The 18,703-nt window shown below is 43.6% G+C and overlaps 2 protein-coding genes across 5 annotated transcripts; both read right to left on the reverse strand.

Annotated features, from left to right (window-relative positions):
- Positions 1–645: 645 nt before the first annotated feature.
- si:rp71-17i16.6 (uncharacterized protein LOC100148415 homolog) lies at positions 646–5,726 on the reverse strand. The gene is made up of 5 exons (XM_035740750.2): positions 4,842–5,726; positions 4,410–4,529; positions 2,145–2,242; positions 1,489–1,586; positions 646–1,307 (listed from the first exon to the last, which is right to left on the reverse strand). Exons 2-5 carry the CDS (start codon positions 4,514–4,516, stop codon positions 1,095–1,097), a joined length of 516 nt encoding a protein of 171 aa, XP_035596643.1. The 5' UTR covers positions 4,517–4,529; positions 4,842–5,726; the 3' UTR covers positions 646–1,094.
- Positions 5,727–10,092: 4,366 nt separating this feature from the next.
- Positions 10,093–18,703, reverse strand: si:rp71-17i16.5 (phosphatidylinositol 4,5-bisphosphate 3-kinase catalytic subunit gamma isoform). Of its 4 annotated transcripts, none has more exons than XM_052482817.1 (12): positions 18,486–18,703; positions 18,155–18,280; positions 16,278–17,975; positions 15,853–15,918; positions 15,458–15,683; positions 15,164–15,258; positions 13,212–13,358; positions 12,984–13,074; positions 12,766–12,896; positions 12,441–12,552; positions 11,072–11,229; positions 10,093–10,916 (listed from the first exon to the last, which is right to left on the reverse strand). In XM_052482817.1, the coding sequence occupies exons 2-12, from the start codon at positions 18,230–18,232 to the stop codon at positions 10,659–10,661; spliced, it is 3,060 nt and encodes a 1,019-aa protein (XP_052338777.1). In that variant the 5' UTR covers positions 18,233–18,280; positions 18,486–18,703; the 3' UTR covers positions 10,093–10,658. The 4 variants fall into 4 exon arrangements, with proteins under 4 accessions (XP_052338777.1, XP_052338776.1, XP_035596646.1 ...); XM_052482816.1 differs by having other exon boundaries at positions 18,155–18,285; XM_035740753.2 differs by having other exon boundaries at positions 16,278–18,280.

Consider the following 18,703-nt stretch of genomic DNA (forward strand, 5'->3'; position numbering starts at 1 on the left):
ACACTTCCGTGAAGTCAGTGGCAGTATTGGCACAGTTAATAAATGATGGACGGACACCATCACACGCACCCCTCTCCCACCACCCATCTTCCTTCCTGCTTCAGGGATGTCAAATTGTGGGTTTTGGGGCTGTAATTTCACAGAGCTGTACTCTTCCAGGTGATTGATGCATGGCAATGGTTAGGGAAAATTGACCACTGTGAAATCTAAAGTACCTTCTTGCTTTCATACTCATCGTGTTTGGCTGCAATCAGACGTTTATGTTTAGTGTGTTTATCATTTGGGCCTGCATACCACCAATCAGGAGCCTGGTATGGAGGCTCGTTGCCCTGAGAACCGGAGCAGTGAGTAGTAGGATTCAATGATGTGTCTATAACAGAGGTCAGGGGTCATTGGAGAGTGCTGAGTTGACATATTTCAGGTTCCAGCCATGGATGCACAATCACACTCACACACTCTTCCACATCCAACCATACAAGCACACAAACATACAGTATAAAGCAATGCTCTTGAGTGAAGATGCTTCATAGCTCTTTTCATTCAGCTGACAGTTTATGGTATCCACTTAGATTACATTTAGGATCAATATGGGGATTTTGATTGGTAATACTTATTATTATTTTGGACATTGAATGATTCAATCAATTACACTCGCCACTTTTCACTTTTAATTACAAACTCACAAAATTATACACAGTTTCGCAAATAAAATAATGACTATTTGTTGAAAACTATGAGTGGAAATTATAGAAATGCAATTTTGAAAGTACAGCTTGTCATATTAAAGTGAAAACTACCAGCATAAATTCAACTAAACATTCATCCTCTTAATCTGGGACTGCCCTCTTGTGGAAGATTTGTCCCAGCATTACACACAAATTCAAATTTTACTAACACAAATGGATTTTTGTTACAATATGAATAACACAGCATAAGCACATTTAATAACACACATATAAAAAGATACATGATACTCTGACCCAAGATTGGTCTCTACATATGATTTTCAATTCGCAAGGCTTTTGGAAATAGTTATAGTAGTTATATTACCAATAGTATAAGCTAATGCTTATTTAATAATGCTAGGTTTCCCTTCACCTGTTTATTTGTGAGATAGGTAGGTAACTATGTGGTCCCTCAAGCTCCTCCAGGTCATCTAGGAGCAGAGCTGGATGGTTGAGGGAGAGAACATGGGCAGAATAAGCCTGGTGGAGCTGGGCCAGGTTGAACATATACCTGACCCCTGCCAGGTGCTGTAGGTGACCCCGCTCTCTCTGTACATCCTGGTTCACAGAGGCTTTCACCAACTGTGGACAAAGGGACAGGAAAGTGAAGTCATAGCTGTCTATGAGAAATATCAACCTCAAACATATTTTGCTCTGCATTTTTATCCCTGACTTTTGCTGACAATGTGACCCTGACCAGGAACCGCTCAGGGGCATTACTCATTAGTACTTATTAGCCAGTGTAATGAATAATTAGCCTGACCTCAAGAGACTCAGATTCCTCCTCCTCCTCAAGGTCTCTGAGTCGTCTGGTGGAGTGTTCTCTCAAGGTGTCCCACAGGGCCTCAGCACTCACCTCATCTGACACACAATCAATCAATCAAATGTATTTTATAAATCCCTTTTTAAAGCTCTTTTTACATCAGAGCTTTAACGATCCCCAGCCTAAAACCCCAAAGACCAAGCAATGCAGAGACAGAAGCACAGTGGCTAGCAAAAACTCCCTAGGAGCCAGGAACCTAGGAAGAAACCAAGAGAGGAACCAGGCTCTGAGGGTTGGTTCTTCTGGCTACACAACACAATAAATACATAACACAGAGGCACACTGGTCACATGAAACGCTACATACAACACATTGCAAGACACGAGGTGGCAATTAATACATTAGCAGTGGGAATTAGTCTGTTGAAATACTAGGCTGGATAATGGGACTTTTCAGAAAGGTGAAATGGTGGACATCACAGTGCATGCTTAGCTGGGCTGTACCACTTCCTCCCTCTCCAGTTAGAACACACTTGAATGCCTTCTGGAAACGTTCCAACCAGTTGCACCACCAAAAAAGGGGACATTTGCATACATCATTTGCATACAACATTGTCACCTAAAAGGAAAGATGTACTTTTGTATTATAACAGTTACCTCCCATGTTCTTCATCAGTAGTGTGTACCAGGTGGGTGAGGAAGTGTGGACAGGAGATGGGTTGAGGAAGTACTCAGCTGTCTCCTTCCCGAACAGCCTACCGAGAGACAGCAGCTGATCAAACAAACACATACAGTGGAGCAAAAAAGTATTTAGTCAGCCACCAATTGTGCAAGTTCTCCCACTTAAAAAGATGAGAGAGGCCTGTAATTTGCATCATAGGTACGCTTCAACTATGACAGACACAATGAGAGAGAAAAATCCAGAAAATCACATTGTAGGATTTTTAATTAATTTATTTGCAAATGATGGTGGAAAATAAGTATTTGGTCAATAACAAAAGTTTATCTCAATACTTTGTTACATACTCTTTGTTGGCAATGACAGAGGTCAAACATTTTCTGTAAGTCTTCACAAGGTTTTCACACACAGTTGCTGGTATTTTGGCCCATTCCTCCATGCAGATCTCCTCTAGAGCAGTGATGTTTTGCAGCTGTTGCTGGGCAACACGGACTTTCAACTCCCTCCAAAGATTTTCTATGTGTTTGAGATCTGGAGACTGGCTAGGCCACTTCAGGACCTTGAAATGCTTATTACGAAGCCACTCCTTCGTTGCCCGGGCGGTGTGTTTGGGATCATTGTCATGCTGAAAGACCCAGCCACGTTTCATCTTCAATGCCCTTGCTGATGGAAGGAGGTTTTCACTCAAAATCTCACGATACATGGCCCTATTCATTCTTTCCTTTACACAGATCAGTCGTCCTGGTCCCTTTGCAGAAAAACAGCTCCAAAGCATGATGTTTCCACCCCCATGCTTCACAGTAGGTATGGTGATCTTTGGATGCAACTCAGCATTCTTTGTCCTCCAAACACGACGAGTTGAGTTTTTTACCAAAAAGTTTTATTTTGGTTTCATCTGACCATTTGACATTCTCCCAATCTTCTTCTGGATCATCCTAATGCTCTCTAGCAAACTTCAGACGGGCCTGGACATGTACTGGCTTAAGCAGGGGGACACGTCTGCCACTGCAGGATTTGAGTCCCTGGCGGCGTAGTGTGTTACTGATGCTTTGTTACTTTGGTCCCAGCTCTCTGCAGGTCATTCACTAGGTCCCCCCGTGTGGTTCTGGGATTTTTGCTCACCGTTCTTGTGATCAATTTGACCCCACAGGGTGAGATCTTGCGTGGAGCCCCAGATCCAGGGAGATTATCAGTGGTCTTGTATGTCTTCCATTTCCTAAAAATTGCTCCTACAGTTTTTTGTTTTTTTTAACCTTTATTTTACTAGGCAAGTCAGTTAAGAACAAATTCTTATTTTCAATGACGGCCTAGTGGGTTAACTGCCTGTTCAGGGGCAGAACAACAGATTTGTACCTTGTCAGCTCAGGGATTTGAACTTGCAACCTTTCGGTTACAAGTCCAACGCTCTAACCACTAGGCTACCCTGCCGCCCCAATTTCTTCAAACCAAGCTGCTTACCTATTGCAGATTCAGTCTTCCCAGCCTGGTGCAGGTCTACAATTTTGTTTCTGGTGTCTTTGGTCTTGGTCAAAGTGGAGTTTGGAGTGTGACTGTTTGAGGTTGTGGACAGGTGTCTTTTATACTGATAACAAGTTCAAACAGGTGCAGTTAATACAGGTAACGAGTGGAGGACAGAGGAGCCTCTTAAAGAAGAAGTTACAGGTCTGTGAGAGCCAGAAATCTTGCTTGTTTGTAGGTGACCAAATACTTATTTTCTACCATTATTTTGTAAATAAATAAATTAAAAATCCTACAATGGGATTTTCTGGATTTTTCTTTCTCATTTTGTCTGTCATAGTTGAAGTGTACCTATGATGAAAATTACAGGCATTTCTCATCTTTTTAAGTGGGAGAACTTGCACAATTGGTGGCTGACTAAATACTTTTTTGCCCCACTGTACATACACACACACACACCATGCCCTCAAGTATATCAACCCATACTTGCATCACACAAACAAACACTTCCGTCCAATTATATTGCCCACATTATATAAAAGAGCAGTGTTGTGAGGATTGTATGATACCCACAGAGATTAATTCATGCATTCTGAAAAAATGCCCTGAGAAGACATACAATTCACACTCATAAACACTAATTCACTAATAATTATCTGTAAGTAAACAGATATAATTGGTACATTTAACATCCACACAGTATATGGTTCCAATATACTGTATGTGCAGCATACAGATCTACACTCACTTACTTAAACCCAAAGAAACACACGAACATCCAGTACCTGTGCAGGTAGAGGCAGTAGTCCTGTTGAGTTCCAGCCCCAGTGTTTGGTTCAGACGGGCTGTGACTGCTCCCCAGAACATCTGTCTCAATACCCTGTGTGCTCATATCGACGGGGAAGCTGAACAGGCACAGGGATGGAGTCCTCAGTCAACACCATATTATTTGGTTGAAGGTATTAGTTATTTTCTGTCATTTCCAACTCATCTGTCTTCTATAATCTATACCCAGCGTAACAGCAACAAAGATAAACATCAAAGTCATCACACATCAGAGATCGTGCACTCCCTCATCTCTCCCGTCTACAGGAAGAATTACACAATCAAATCCCTAGCTGTTCTGTCCTCATTTAACACTGTGCTCATTATCACATGAAATAGAGAGGTGACAGGACCTCACCAATTCAAACAGATAGCTAATATGTAAAACCTACCTCTGTATTAGGTGATGAAAGCTGCTGTGCGGGGCCGTGTGTGTGTGTGTGCGCAGTTTGCTGCTGGGCTGTTTTTACGAAACAGAGAAACGCCTCTGTTTCACATCAGTGGTCAGTGTAGAGACACTGCATCTCTCAGCAGCTCCAGAGGGCCCTGTTACTCTAGGGGCAGCGGGTTGTTGTTACGCCCACAGAGAGGTGATGGTTGCCAGGCTGCGGGGAGCACCTAATTCCCCTTGTTGGAAGAGAATACAAAAGCTCTCCTGACTCTCAATCACTCTCTCACTGTCTCACATCCTGTCAGATGGAGGGACCTCCATCTGACAGGATGTGTGTGTGTGTGTGTGTGTGTGTGTGTGTGTGTGTGTGTGTGAGTCTGTTCCAGTCTAATTATTAACCAAGACTGCGCGCCCAAACTCGCCCTGTTAATCCCAAACCAATCACTAGTCAAAAGGTAACAGAATAAATACATTAGTGAGAGACGACAAGAGATGGGGGTGAGAAAGTCATCTTACATTACGGGCTGAGTAAGACAGAAAGCCTGATTGGAAGAAAAACACAACAAGCAGTGAATACCATAATTAAATCAATTCAGAAACAGAAAGAAAGTAAGAAACCACTAGTCAGATTTGTCACACGAGTAGCATACAGACTATCACATGCAAACACTCTGCTTTGATCCACTCCATGCCAAAATTGTTGTGGCATTAAATGTAACCGTTTCAACTAAATGTTAGACCAGTAATGACATATCTCTACTCCTCTATAAATACATTAAAACATCCAGCTAGCCTTAGGCAGTGTTGCCATAAAATGAGATTCTGGAGATAGCTGGAACAGTTTGATGGCTGAGGTCTCCCTTTCTCTCTGTGTTGACTAAGATGTGCCATGCCCCTTCAACATAACTGATTTAAAATGGTGCTAGAAAGCCCCAGTCCACTCTGAACACCAGAGGAAATCAGTCATGCTGGGAAAAGGCAAAGGTCGCAGATCCCAGGCAGCATCTGTCACATCCCTGGAAAGTGGAAACAGAAGGCCAAATAAAGGCCAGCAATAGTCTAAACAAAATTGTGACTATATAATCGGTAAAGAAACGTATGCCCATATAATAGTGTCTTACAATGAACTGTGTAGATGTTTGATGATCATGACGTTTGTTACATTTACATTTAAGTCATTTAGCAGACGCTCTTATCCAGAGCGACTTACAAATTGGTGCATTCACCTTATGACATCCAGTGGAACAGCCACTTTACAATAGTGCATCTAAATCTTTTTTTTGGGGGGGGGGGTGTTTGTATTACCAAAAGAGAAGATTTAGGCAAATGGGGATACCTAGTTAGTCATACAACTAAACGCATTCAACTGAAATGTGTCTTAAGCATTTAACCCAACCCCTTTGAATCAGACAGGTGCTGGAAGATGCATTTCTCTCAATGTTATGTCCTATAATTAACAATACTTTCCTCATTAATATGAAGTCATTTTGGCTTGGCTAATCTATCAGTGGCATTTCCCTCCAAAATATAGGCTGATTGTGGGGCCTTCTGTACCCCTGCAGTAGCCCCCCGTCATGGGGGGGTCAGAGGACGCTGCACCATGTCATAACAGGTTAGCCACGGGCCGCTGCAGCTCAAAGCAGGGACCCTGCAAGAGAACACGACATTGAAGAGGAACATACACACCATCACATACAGTATATATTCATGAACTTTCCCATTCCCTCTGGTAATGACAGATAGAAACCAAGGGCATCCATGTAGGTGAACAAGGAGGATTCATTCCGGAAGGATGCAAACAATGAGAGATCTGAGGCTGGAGAAAATCTAAAGAAATCTATGGGGCTCATTATTCTCACACAAAATATAATTATGTCTTGATCAATCGCTCAACTAGTTCATTCTGATTTCATTCTCAATCTTCACCTGTTCTCATATTAATGGATATTCACAGGCAGTGTCTCACCCCCCAATACATGCCCCACCACTGCCCCACCCTGGGGAGCGTTCTCATCTCCACGTGGTGACAAAGACAGGTTGTGATGGGGGAGGGCAGGAGATCTAGGGCAGTGGTCTCAAATTATAACGCCTTGGCTACCAGCATGTCTAGCATAGCATAGTGCACAGTATATCATTAGGACAAACCCATTTAAAGTGACCATCAAGACTTGATTATTACTGTTATTTAGCCAGTAGCTATCACATATTTAACAAAATGATGCAAAGGTAGGCTACATTTTTTCATAATAATTGCACATAGATTGAAGGCTGCTAGGACAAAACAACTGAGAAAATTCTGACAACCTAGTAATTACACACCATAGATATTTCTTTCAAAACAGATCTCTCCTCTTATGCTGTCAGAAATAATGGCACGAGCAGGGCCTGTAATGGTTATTTAGTCTTTTTAATCCTTCATACACGGTATATTGGTCTACATCCTGTTCTGTGCTATTTAATCATTGAAAATAAAAAAGTAACTTCGGTTACTCTATGTCCATTAAAAAAAAACTATTTGATTTGCACCCAAATGCTGTTGTTATACATTAGAAAAGCGAGTAATTGGACCGTGACTCTCGTCATTCTATCCTTGTTCCATATATCTATAGATGGAACATCATTTGTGAAACAGGGAGGGAGATCAATTTCAACTTGGCCTCTGTAACTTGTCCATCCTACCTGTCCATCTCTCACAAGGAGCAGTGACCACCATGTGAGACCTTCGAGGACCTTCACTAAACACACCCCAGCCTTGGTTACTCTGATTAGTTTCATATATATATAGTTATAATCATACCTTTAATGTTAATCTCTCACAATAACCACCATGTGAGAATCCTCTAGAGGCCATGACTATAATCAAACAATCAAACAAACAAACCCTTGAAAGGAAGACAGTGGAGGAGTATTGATTCAAGGAAAGCAATCAACTCTAAAACAACAACACCCAGCTTCAGTTTCTCTCAGACAGCCACCTCCTGCCCAGTACAGAGTCCAACACCTGCACAAAGCCGCAGCATGCCATGGCAACACACACTGTGCCACCCCTGTGACTCACACACATTTCTTGCTGGCACACCGCTGGTATTGTTCTGAGAAAAGCACCTGAATGGTGACCTAAAACTGAACTATCTAATGAACGGCACCTCTGTTTTAATATCCAGGTCACTGTAACTCTGTCAACGTGCTCTGGCGAGAGGATATAGTCCTTCTTGCCCATACTGTTACTCTTCTACATGGATGGACACCCATAGACTTCAATTACTAAATACAACCCCATTTTCATATTTCGCTAGAACTGGACATCCTAGAAGAGAGACATGTACTTACCCCTTGATGCAGTAGGCAGAGTGGTGGCGGTGGTGTCTGAGCTTTGTCTGGTGGCGTGGGCAGGGGGCACCCAGTGCTCCAGAACAGGGCCAGTGCCAGGTCAAACCACTAAGCAGCTCTGACAATAGAGGGGGGTTAACGAGAGGGACAATAGAGAAAAGGACAGTAGAGTACATGGAAGAGATGAGGAAAACTAAAAACTATTATTTGTGGGAAATTGTTTCAAAGGAGACGGATAGATGGATGAAAAAGGCGATGAAGGAGCGAGCTAAGCGACCAGGATCGTTAAAAGAGAGCATCAAATAGAGGGAGGAGAGTGAGTAGAGGAGGCAGGTCCATGCTGCCCCCCTTCACCTCACCACTGTACCCCTAAGTGCCCTAGTCCTACTATCACATGCAGGCTCTCTGTGAGGCTCCACCCACACAGCTTTAATTAACTCTCAAAATGAGGCTTTCTGAGAAACAATCCCTGTCTGCATCCTGATGCCATGCTGCCATATTGCCTGTCACTACAGTAGGCCTACACATACAAGTGACGGACAAACATGTACACGAATAGATTAGACCCCCTCACACACACTACATTGTATATCTGTACTAATATACATGCATAACCTCACTATCTCTCACTTCCTTTAGTCACTTTCTTTACTAACACTCACGGTCAGAAATGAATGGTACATAATATATTGTGTCATTCTGGAGTCACTTTTATTGTAAATAAGAATAGAATATGTTTCTAAACACTTCTACATTCATGTGGATTCTACACTGAATAGAAAGATAAATGCAACATGTAAAGTGTTGGTCCCATGTTCCATGAGCTGAAATAAAAGATCACAGAAATGTTCCATATGCACAAGAAGCTTATTTCTCTTAAATTTTGTGCACACATTTGTTTACATCCATTAGTAAACATCTCTCCTTTGCCAAGATTATCCATCCACCTGACAGGTGTGGCATATCAACAAGCAGATTAAACAGCATGATCATTACACAGGTGCACCTTGTGCTGAGGACAATAAAAGGCCACTCTAAAACATGCAGTTTTTTCACACAACACAATGCCACAGATGTCTCAAGTTTTGAGGGAGAGTGTAATTGGCATGCTCACTGCAGGAATGTCCACCAGAGCCCATTGTCAGATAATTGATTGTTCATTTCTCTATCATAAACTGACTCCACTGTTGTTTTAGAGAATTTGGCAGTATGTCCAACCGGCATCACAACCGTAGACCACGTGTAACCACGCCAGCCCAGGACCTCCACATTTGGCTTCTTCACCTGCGGGATCGTCTGAGGGAGCTGTGGTCCTGATGAGTATTTCTGTCTATAATAAAGCCCTTTTGTGGTGAAAACTCATTCTGATTGGCTATGCCTGGCTGCCAAGTGAGTGGGCCTATGCCCTCCCAGCTCCACCCATGGCTGCACCCCTGCCTAGTCATGTGAAATCTATAGATTAGGGCCTAATTCGTTTATTTCTATTGACTTATTTCCTTAAAATAACTGTAACTGAGTAAAATCTTTGAAATTGTTGAATTTTTATATTTTTGTTCAGTATACCATGATTAGTCTTGAATTAATTGTGAATAATGATGAGAGAGGAAGTTATTTGTGTGAGACAGACACACAAATATCAAACCCCCAAGACATGCTAACCTCTCACCATTACAATAACAGGGAAGGTCGGCATTTTATATCAAACCCCCAAGACATGCTAACCTCTCACCATTACAATAACAGGGGAGGTAGGCATTTTGGGGGGCTATGTTATTTGCGTGGCAATGACTTTCTCCCTTATCATTATTCACGATTCATTCAGGATTATCTGTAATCATGGTAGCATCCACATTAATGTAGAAGTGTTCAGGAACATATTCTATTCTTATTTACAATAAAAGTGACTCCAAAATGACACAATACATGATTTACCATTCATTTCTATTGGGCATAAAATAATCTGAAACACAACCAAAACAAACAGCAAATGCACCCAACAACTTTTTAGAGTCACATGCTTGATGTAATCATTGTGTGCTGGGAATACGGGACCCAAAACTAAACTTTAGACTACTTTAATACACATAAGTACATTTTTTCCAATAATTTGGTCCCCTAAAATGGGGGTATCATGTACAAAAAGTTCTGTAATTTCTAAACAGTTCCCCCGATATATTAAAGCTGACAGTCTGCACTTTAACCTCATAGTCATTGTATCATTTCAAATATCATTAAGGAAGTAATACATTGTCCGCATGCTATCATACCAATTTATTCGAATCAACACAATTTATTCTAGTCAGCTGGAGCATATCGCACAGGTGCACAACAGCAACCCTCCCTCATGCAGGATTTGAATTTGGCCTGACACTTGAGTACTTCATCCTGTCAATGTCAGTCTGTTGTGTAACACCTGATTCTGTTGGGTTTAAAAACAAATGACAAAATCAATGAATCTCAGGCATAAATGGGTTTCTGGAAGTTGGTTCTACTTAATGCCAGCCAACATGTGGATCCACCAGTTGGCTTGAACTGTCCAGCCCAGTTCTTCGCACTTTGCTATCTGCTGGTGGAAGTGGTCCCGTGCGTTGTCCTCCCCCTTGTCGTCCTGCAGTGCGTCCCGGAGGTAGCGCATGTCCTCTGCAGCACTGAGCTCAGGGATCCCCGTCAAGAGCATGAGGGAGAAGAGGGTCACCAGCAGGCGAGAGTGGGAGCGCAGGGACAGGTAGGCCTGGGTACATGTGTCCTGCAAGTGGGGAGAGAATAACCACTCGTTTGACACAACCACACAAACATACACAAACTCAGAAGACAAGGTTAAGACAAAATAATAAATAACTCCAACAGTTATTTAGTCTTCACATTTAAAAGAAAGTGAGGAGCTTCAGATAGGCCGCTTACCCTGAACTTCTGGAAGTAGAGACTGTGTTGACCTTTGATCCTGCCCATGACGTAGAGGAAGTCAGGAGTGAGGACAAAGGGGACCCTCTCCCTGCTAACCCCCAGGAACCGTTTGGTGTTCCCCAGGATGTGGCCAAAGTCAATGTGAAACAGATTCCCTTGGGAGCAGAAAAACATGCTTTACATTTATAACACTCCACTCACCATATCAAGAGGACAGTGAATCAATCAACAACATGTATTTTATAAAGCGCTTTTTACATCAGTCGTTGTCACAAAGTGCTTTACAGATACCCAGCCTTATACCCCAAACAGCAAGCAATGCAGATTCAGAAGGGACAGGGTATGAAAAAGGACAGGATATGAAAAAGGACAGGCTGTTTCATTGAGACTGATGACCTTGCCTTGATTTTTTTTTTTACATTGCAGGTACTGCATGTAAAACGTTTTATAAAAAACAGTTGCCACTGGCAACTAAATGTACATGATTCAATCTGCTTAGAATACATCTAAATGCTCATCTTTATTTTGGTCTTTGAATACTGAGCACAAAATAGATTTTGTCAAACAAAAAACAGATAATGCAGAAAAGGTGAACCTGACATGAGTGAAAAGGTCACCAAAGACGTATATCTGGTGCTGTGTTACTCAGCCATGTTCCCTTAAGGCCCACCGTGAATGTTTGAGCAGCTTGGCAAAATTAACTGCAGTTAGTACATCTAATTGGTGCACTAATTAGTCACACAACACGCAAATGGTTGATGACAAATCAACAACAAATGTACATATTTTGAACCATTATAATTATTTATATTAGTACATTTTTCACATTTATGTTAAGAATTCTTGTTAATGGAAGTTATTTGTCAAAATGAAAACCTGCATAGTGCGTACCGGACTAAGCTCTAGGGCTGCTAAAACAAAATAAAAACACTGGAGAATATTAAACCAATGGATGCATCTATTTTTCCCCAATCCATATGTGTGATGGGTCGGTCTGCACTCAGGCTGCAATGGAAGGTTACCGTTGCGTGGGAGAATAAATATGTTTAGGCTTCTATGCCCTCATCAGTGCTCTACAAGCACTGGTACGGACTGATGAAGTCATAGAAGCCGAAATATGTGCTGTTTTCTGTTTAGAATTTTTTTGTGCTTTGCACTTAACACCTTTTGTTATTCTTTTGAGCATGTATTAAATTACGTTTATTTTTGCATCTCGGCCTCCTTTGTATTCCTTTTCAGGGTTTGAGTGCGAGTACCTAGAATGCATTCATCACATTTTGGGGGGACAAAATAACACTCTTTTTATGCTGTGTCTTCCATTCTTCTTTTCTGTTAGTGAAATGTAAAATACTATTCTCATTCTTACCTTGGTCTGTAATCATGATGTTGTCATTGTGGCGGTCCCCTATCCCCATCACATACGTGGCCACGCAGTATCCAGCACAAGAGTTAACAAACCTCTCCATAGCCTGATAGTGCTGAGATTAGGTGGGAGAAGGTCAGGGATTTGTAAAAGCATGAGCATAAAATGTCACAAAGTCACTGGGCAAAAGCGAAATGACTTCTGTACAGTCTCTCATAAACAACTGTATCGTGTCTAAGATTGAAAAGGGATTTGTGGAGATAGGAGGTATAGCTATTGATCCATATTGAACTTAGGGAAGAAATTGTGATATTTATGTGTTATTTACAATCTCTTGGAGTGGACACTTCCCCCTGAGCCACTCAAACAGGGCATCGTTCTTGAAGGCTCCTGTTGTGCCTCCTTGGATCCTCTGCAGGGCAGCAATGGTGACGGCATCTCTCACAATCTCTATCATGCCTGAAAACAGATAAGTAAGTGGTTATCAATGATTGTGACACAGTGCATTTTCAATTAGAGACTGAATATTGAACTATTGTTAATGACCTATATTGTATCCTGTAGAGATGCAACCATAGGGCACAAGATTCAGATCCAGTGATTTCTCCTGCCATATAGAATCCATCACCACCAGTGTCTGGAAACATCATACAAATTGATCAATCAAATATAATCAAACATTACCTAACAATGAAATAAAAATATGTTTTAAGTTATATAATCACTTTTTAAATGTCGTATTTTCCACCGATCATTGAGCTAGTCTTTACTCACCTGAATCACCAGCATGTCCTGTCGGAGGTCATCCCCCTGTTTGAAGATGATGCCTACAGGGGGACCAGAGGGGCATGGAGAGTCCATGGAGGAAAACTCCAGCCACAGAGGCTTCTTCTTGGAGGCCATAACCTTGCACCTGTCCAGCTAGAGTTGTGGGGATTGGAGGATTGGGAATGGGATTGGCCAGAGGGAAGTGAATGTTAACATATTATAATATGAAATGACATCCAACAACACTATTTATTAAAGGTCATGAACAGTCAATATCATGTTTTTCATGAACCAACATCGGAGAAGGCCAACACCGGAGAAGGCCAACATCAGAGAAGGCCAACACCGGAGAAGGCCAACATCAGAGAAGGCCAACACCGGAGAAGGCCAACATCGGAGAAGGCCAACACCGGAGAAGGCCAACATCAGAGAAGGCCAACACCGGAGAAGGCCAACATCAGAGAAGGCCAACACCGGAGAAGGCCAACATCAGAGAAGGCCAACACCGGAGAAGGCCAACATCGGAGAAGGCCAACACCGGAGAAGGCCAACATCGGAGAAGGCCAACATCGGAGAAGGCCAACATCGGAGAAGGCCAACATCAGAGAAGGCCAACATCGGAGAAGGCCAACATCGGAGAAGGCCAACATCAGAGAAGGCCAACATCAGAGAAGGCCAACACCGGAGAAGGCCAACACCGGAGAAGGCCAACATCAGAGAAGGCCAACATCGGAGAAGGCCAACATCGGAGAAGGCCAACACCGGAGAAGGCCAACATCAGAGAAGGCCAACATCGGAGAAGGCCAACATCGGAGAAGGCCAACATCGGAGAAGGCCAACATCGGAGAAGGCCAACATCGGAGAAGGCCAACATCGGAGAAGGCCAACACCGGAGAAGGCCAACATCGGAGAAGGCCAACATCGGAGAAGGCCAACATCGGAGAAGGCCAACATCGGAGAAGGCCAACATCAGAGAAGGCCAACATCGGAGAAGGCCAACATCGGAGAAGGCCAACATCGGAGAAGGCCAACATCGGAGAAGGCCAACACCGGAGAAGGCCAACATCGGAGAAGGCCAACACCGGAGAAGGCCAACATCGGAGAAGGCCAACATTGGAGAAGGCCAACATCGGAGATGGCCAACATCAGAGAAGGCCAACACCGGAGAAGGCCAACATCAGAGAAGGACAACATCGGAGAAGGCCAACATTGGAGGTGTGTTTGCAGAGGGGCGTGGTTTACATAGCTAGTTAGCTACTCTACTGGTGCCAAAATTTGACTGTAGGGTGTAAGCAAATATAATTAAAATGTTACACCCATCTATGGCAAAGATACTTATGTTTTCCTTTTGATTTGTGTCGAGTGTTTGCTAGTTACTGGCTATCTAGGTCTTTAGCCAGCATGGAACAAAATAGGAGGGAAGGATCGTTCAAAATTTAACTCAGTTGTCATGTCAACATGTCCATCACTGCTGCTGTAAACCGCATCACAAGAGACATGTCAAATTGGAGATATACATTTTTTTACACAATTGATGCAATTTCAATGTTGTTTGAGTTGCTTTGTTAATAACCAAATTTGAATGACATAATTTTACTGCAACATTGCTCACTACACTATATCCAAGTGTCTTGACATAGGCGTTTCAAAGAGCTGTCAGTCAATGCGAGCTCATGAATATAAGCTCCACACCCACTCAACCTGTCTTTTCAAACTTCCTGGTAGTGAGTCATGAGGGAAAAAGTACTTCAAAAGGATATTTTACATGGGAATCAGTATGACTGTTCGGGACCTTGAAGATAAATCAAGTTCAATTTCACCTGAGAACTCATTGAAGTTAGAGTGTAAAATACATGGGGGGTTAGAATCACAGTAAGTTGTTTTTGTGACCCTGACAGCAACAACACATTCTGGCTAAAATGTCCCTTCCTGCCATACAGACACTGAATTAACCTTACCAGGATTCTGCCTGCTCTGATGCGTGGGTCAAAGGGCACTTGGAAGTCTGATGGGAGATTACATGTCCTCAGGAGCTCCTGAAGCTTCTGGGCAGCTGGGGAACAAACAATCTGTTACCAGCTTTATATGATTCGATCAAATTTGATTTATAACACTCCAAAGGCAAGTGTATGACCATTCCAATGTTCACAGCAATATATTTCTTCCACTCTGACCCAATGGAATTTGTTCTATTTATATTCTATGACATGTTCTATGTTCTACATCCCAGTGGAGCCAGGCCAGAACCCCACCTGTGGATGGGAGGTCCGTCTTGTCAGGGTAGAGTCTCTTGACCACACTGGCCACCTCATGTAGTGCCTCCACAGCCTGCACCTGGCTGATGAAACTGCTCAGCATGGCCTGGCCACAGCCCAGCAGGTAGGCCTCTAGCACCACAGCCATACGCTGACGGAAGAACGGGCAGCCCTCCACCTCACTGCGCAGGTACCAGAAGAAGAAGTGGCCAATCCTCTTGCTCTGTACGCCAGAGGAAAGTTAATTGAAGTATATCTTACTACAGCTAATGTATGTTATTTATGCATTACAAGCATAGCAGGGTACAGGTTCACTCCCGTGACCCCAATAAATCACAGTCAATAAATTCCTTGGAAACTAAAACATAGAGGTTCACACACAGGTCACATACTCTGAGAGCTCTTTGGATGAGGAATCTAGCCAGGAAGCTGTCATGGTAAGGCTCCACTTTGAGAGTCTATAAAAAGAGAGAAATAATAACACAATACTGTAAACAAACATCCCAGTGTGCACAGTGAAAACTATGTCAATGTTTGCTGAGCAACATGAATGAGTTACTTCTTGGTAACAATTGTTACTTTGTATTCTACCAAACAAAATGTTATGTTACGTGCACCAAATACAATGGATGTAGACTTAACAGAGAAATGTTTGCTTACAATACAATTGTCCAGGTCTAAGAAATACCAGGTAATAACCAGGTTGTAAAATAACATATTACCCATAGATATCCTATAATTAAAGACTTATTTCAAATAGTTTTTCATTCAATCATTTGATTCCATCTATTACATATTTGTCCCCTATTCAATGTACCTGCACCAGCTGCAGCAGATACTTCAGCATCTCATCATTAGACAAGCTCTCCAGTCTCTGGACAGCCAGCTTCCTGACCCTCTCATCAGCAAAGTCCACACTGAGCAGCTCCAGGGCCACGGAGACATCCAGGTCTGGGGGTTCCCAGTGACTCAGCAGCCAGTGGACATCCTGCACGGAGCTGGGTCTTAGCCAGTTTACGCTGCGCAGGAACTGGGGGAGGTTGGAGGCATACTGGACACTCTCCTCCCTGAACCTCCTCAGACGGGCCCTGTCTGTGGTCACTGGGGACGAGGAGGATCTGGCAAACGTGTCGCTCGCGATGGGAGACAGGCTTTTATCAGATAAGCTGGAGTTGGATGAGGATGAGGGGAAAGACTGACCAAGAGGGGAGCAGGATCCAGGGGAGGTTGTGCTGTGAGGGAGAACCACAGGGAAACTGTAGCGGTCCAGGAGGAAGGTGATAGCCATGGATTCTGCCACGTCTGGGTTGGTGGCAGAGGAAAGCTTATCAGCCTTATAGGTAAAAGCCTCTTCCTCCAGCTCGGGATAGGCCCACATGTGAAGGGTGTGTGGCCCTTGGCTAAGGATGGACCTGTGGTCTATCAGAAGGAGATTCACAAAGTACAGCAGCTTTCCCTTCCCTCTCTGGTAGTCTGGAGCTTTAAGACCAGAGGCTGGGGACTTGAATTCCTTTGTTGCGGCGCTATCATGGGTGCAAGCATTGATGGTCAGGCCCAGCTTAGCTCCACGGGGAAGATCCCTGAGGAGGATATCAAACTCCAACCACTCGTTCCACAGAACTTCATCAGCAAAGGCTTTGGGTGTGGAACAAACAGAGGTTACCACCTTGCTCCCGTAGAGGATAGAGCCCTCCACGTGGATGAACTGAGGAGGCTTGCCAGGGGGTTGGGGTATGTCGAAGCCCAGGAGCTTCACTCTGAACTTGCGGTTGCAGTCCCAGAGTGAAATCATGAGGATGTCGTCCACATCCTTTCCCTCCAGGGCCAGCTCCTCATGGGAGCTGGAAAGCCCAGTGAAGCTGTCCACAAGGGGCCAGTCTTCGGCCCTCACAGTGTCCTCATCAAGCTGCGCCATGGGGACCACAGACAGATGAAGCGCCTGCATGGACTTCAGACACTGCCGTACCCACAGGGAGTCAGAGAAAGGGAAGTCTCCAGAGAGGAACTCCTCCCTGCCACAGACCTTGAGAACCATGTCACCAGACTCACATTCCAAAGCATGGTCTACCATGATTTCTCGGAAGACCTTTATGAGACCTTCAGGTGTTATATTAAAATCCACCTTTACACTGAAGCACACGTCATTGTGATGCATAGTGACTGATATCTTTCGGCTGAGCTGTTCCTCCTGGACTTTTGGGAAGGGGGCTGAGGTGGTCCATGGCTCTGTTGCATAGGCCCTGGCATCCCGCCTTCTTAGCTCTTCCTGGCGGGGAGAAGCCAGCTTCCTGCGTGTGAAGCTGAGCTCGCCGAGCCTATTTGCTGCTACTGTATCCAGGTCATGGCCAATCAGGTTGACCAGGGTACGGTGGTGGCTCTGCCTCTCCTCTGTGTCATCTGGCTGAGGCGACACCACTATGCAAGCTACCTGCCGTCCCCGGGAGTCACGTGACCATGGCACATCCAGAGTCCGGAGAACCTGGCAGTCGTCAAAGATCTCATACCAGTCCTCTCCCTTGGGGTAAAGAAGTATGAACTTTTCAGGGTCCAACAGGCTTAATGGATCGGGATGGCAGTTCATCTCTTGAGTTTGCATGCAGATACGAAGACGTAACTGATGTACACTGCATTGTGCTGGTAGCCTCGCCACTACCAGGACTTTCTCTTGCCTCTCTCCAGCCTGGAGGCCCTTACCTGGGCGTAACTCACAGATGAACTCCAGGCTGTTCTCAGAGCAGCTGGCTCCAGACGTATCTGTTGCAAAATCTGCATATTCCCTGATGCCTTGACCAGAGTTCGATTCAGTCGCCATTCAATCTCCTAGACTAACAAGAAAAACAATGATCTAGAATTAAAAGCTTTTCTCGTTTTGATACTGTGCATTAACTGCACGCTCACAGACACATAATGGCCTACACATAATTCCCACCTTTCAATGAGACAGTTCATCTGAAATTGTAGATTAGAATGACATCTTACTTGATGATAGAAAGCTTTACTTTCAGATGAACTATAAAAATCTCACCTGAACAGATTTGTCCTTCCTAGTTCCTTTACCACAGCAACAATGAATGACTGACTCCGTGTGTACGTAGTTAAATAAAAATGTCCCCTTCTGTAATTCTTGGATACTTCCTCATTCCTTTTTGAGTTGTTACCCATAAGTCAAGTCAAAGAGAAATAAATCCTTGTAATGGCCTGATAAGGAGTTCCTCTATTGTGGTGTGATAAGAGTTTACTGTA

Source organism: Oncorhynchus keta, chromosome 28 (genome assembly GCF_023373465.1).
Source record: "Oncorhynchus keta strain PuntledgeMale-10-30-2019 chromosome 28, Oket_V2, whole genome shotgun sequence".
In the NCBI taxonomy this organism is placed as follows: domain Eukaryota; kingdom Metazoa; phylum Chordata; class Actinopteri; order Salmoniformes; family Salmonidae; genus Oncorhynchus; species Oncorhynchus keta.

Bases quoted from the DNA above. Each gene is read 5' to 3' on its own strand.
- si:rp71-17i16.5 (XM_035740753.2), bottom strand. From the start codon at position 18,272: ATGGCGACTGAATCGAACTCTGGTCAAGGCATCAGGGAATATGCAGAT. The intron at 13,075-13,211 runs GTGAGTAAAGAC...TGATGTTTCCAG, and splicing joins AGGACATGCTGGTGATTCAG to ACACTGGTGGTGATGGATTC. The intron at 10,917-11,071 runs GTAAGCGGCCTA...CCCCACTTGCAG, and splicing joins TCTACTTCCAGAAGTTCAGG to GACACATGTACCCAGGCCTA.
- si:rp71-17i16.6 (XM_035740750.2), bottom strand. From the start codon at position 4,516: ATGAGCACACAGGGTATTGAGACAGATGTTCTGGGGAGCAGTCACAGC. The intron at 2,243-4,409 runs GTACTGGATGTT...GTCTCTCGGTAG, and splicing joins TACTGCCTCTACCTGCACAG to GCTGTTCGGGAAGGAGACAG. The intron at 1,587-2,144 runs GTAACTGTTATA...ATTGTGTGTCAG, and splicing joins ACTGATGAAGAACATGGGAG to ATGAGGTGAGTGCTGAGGCC.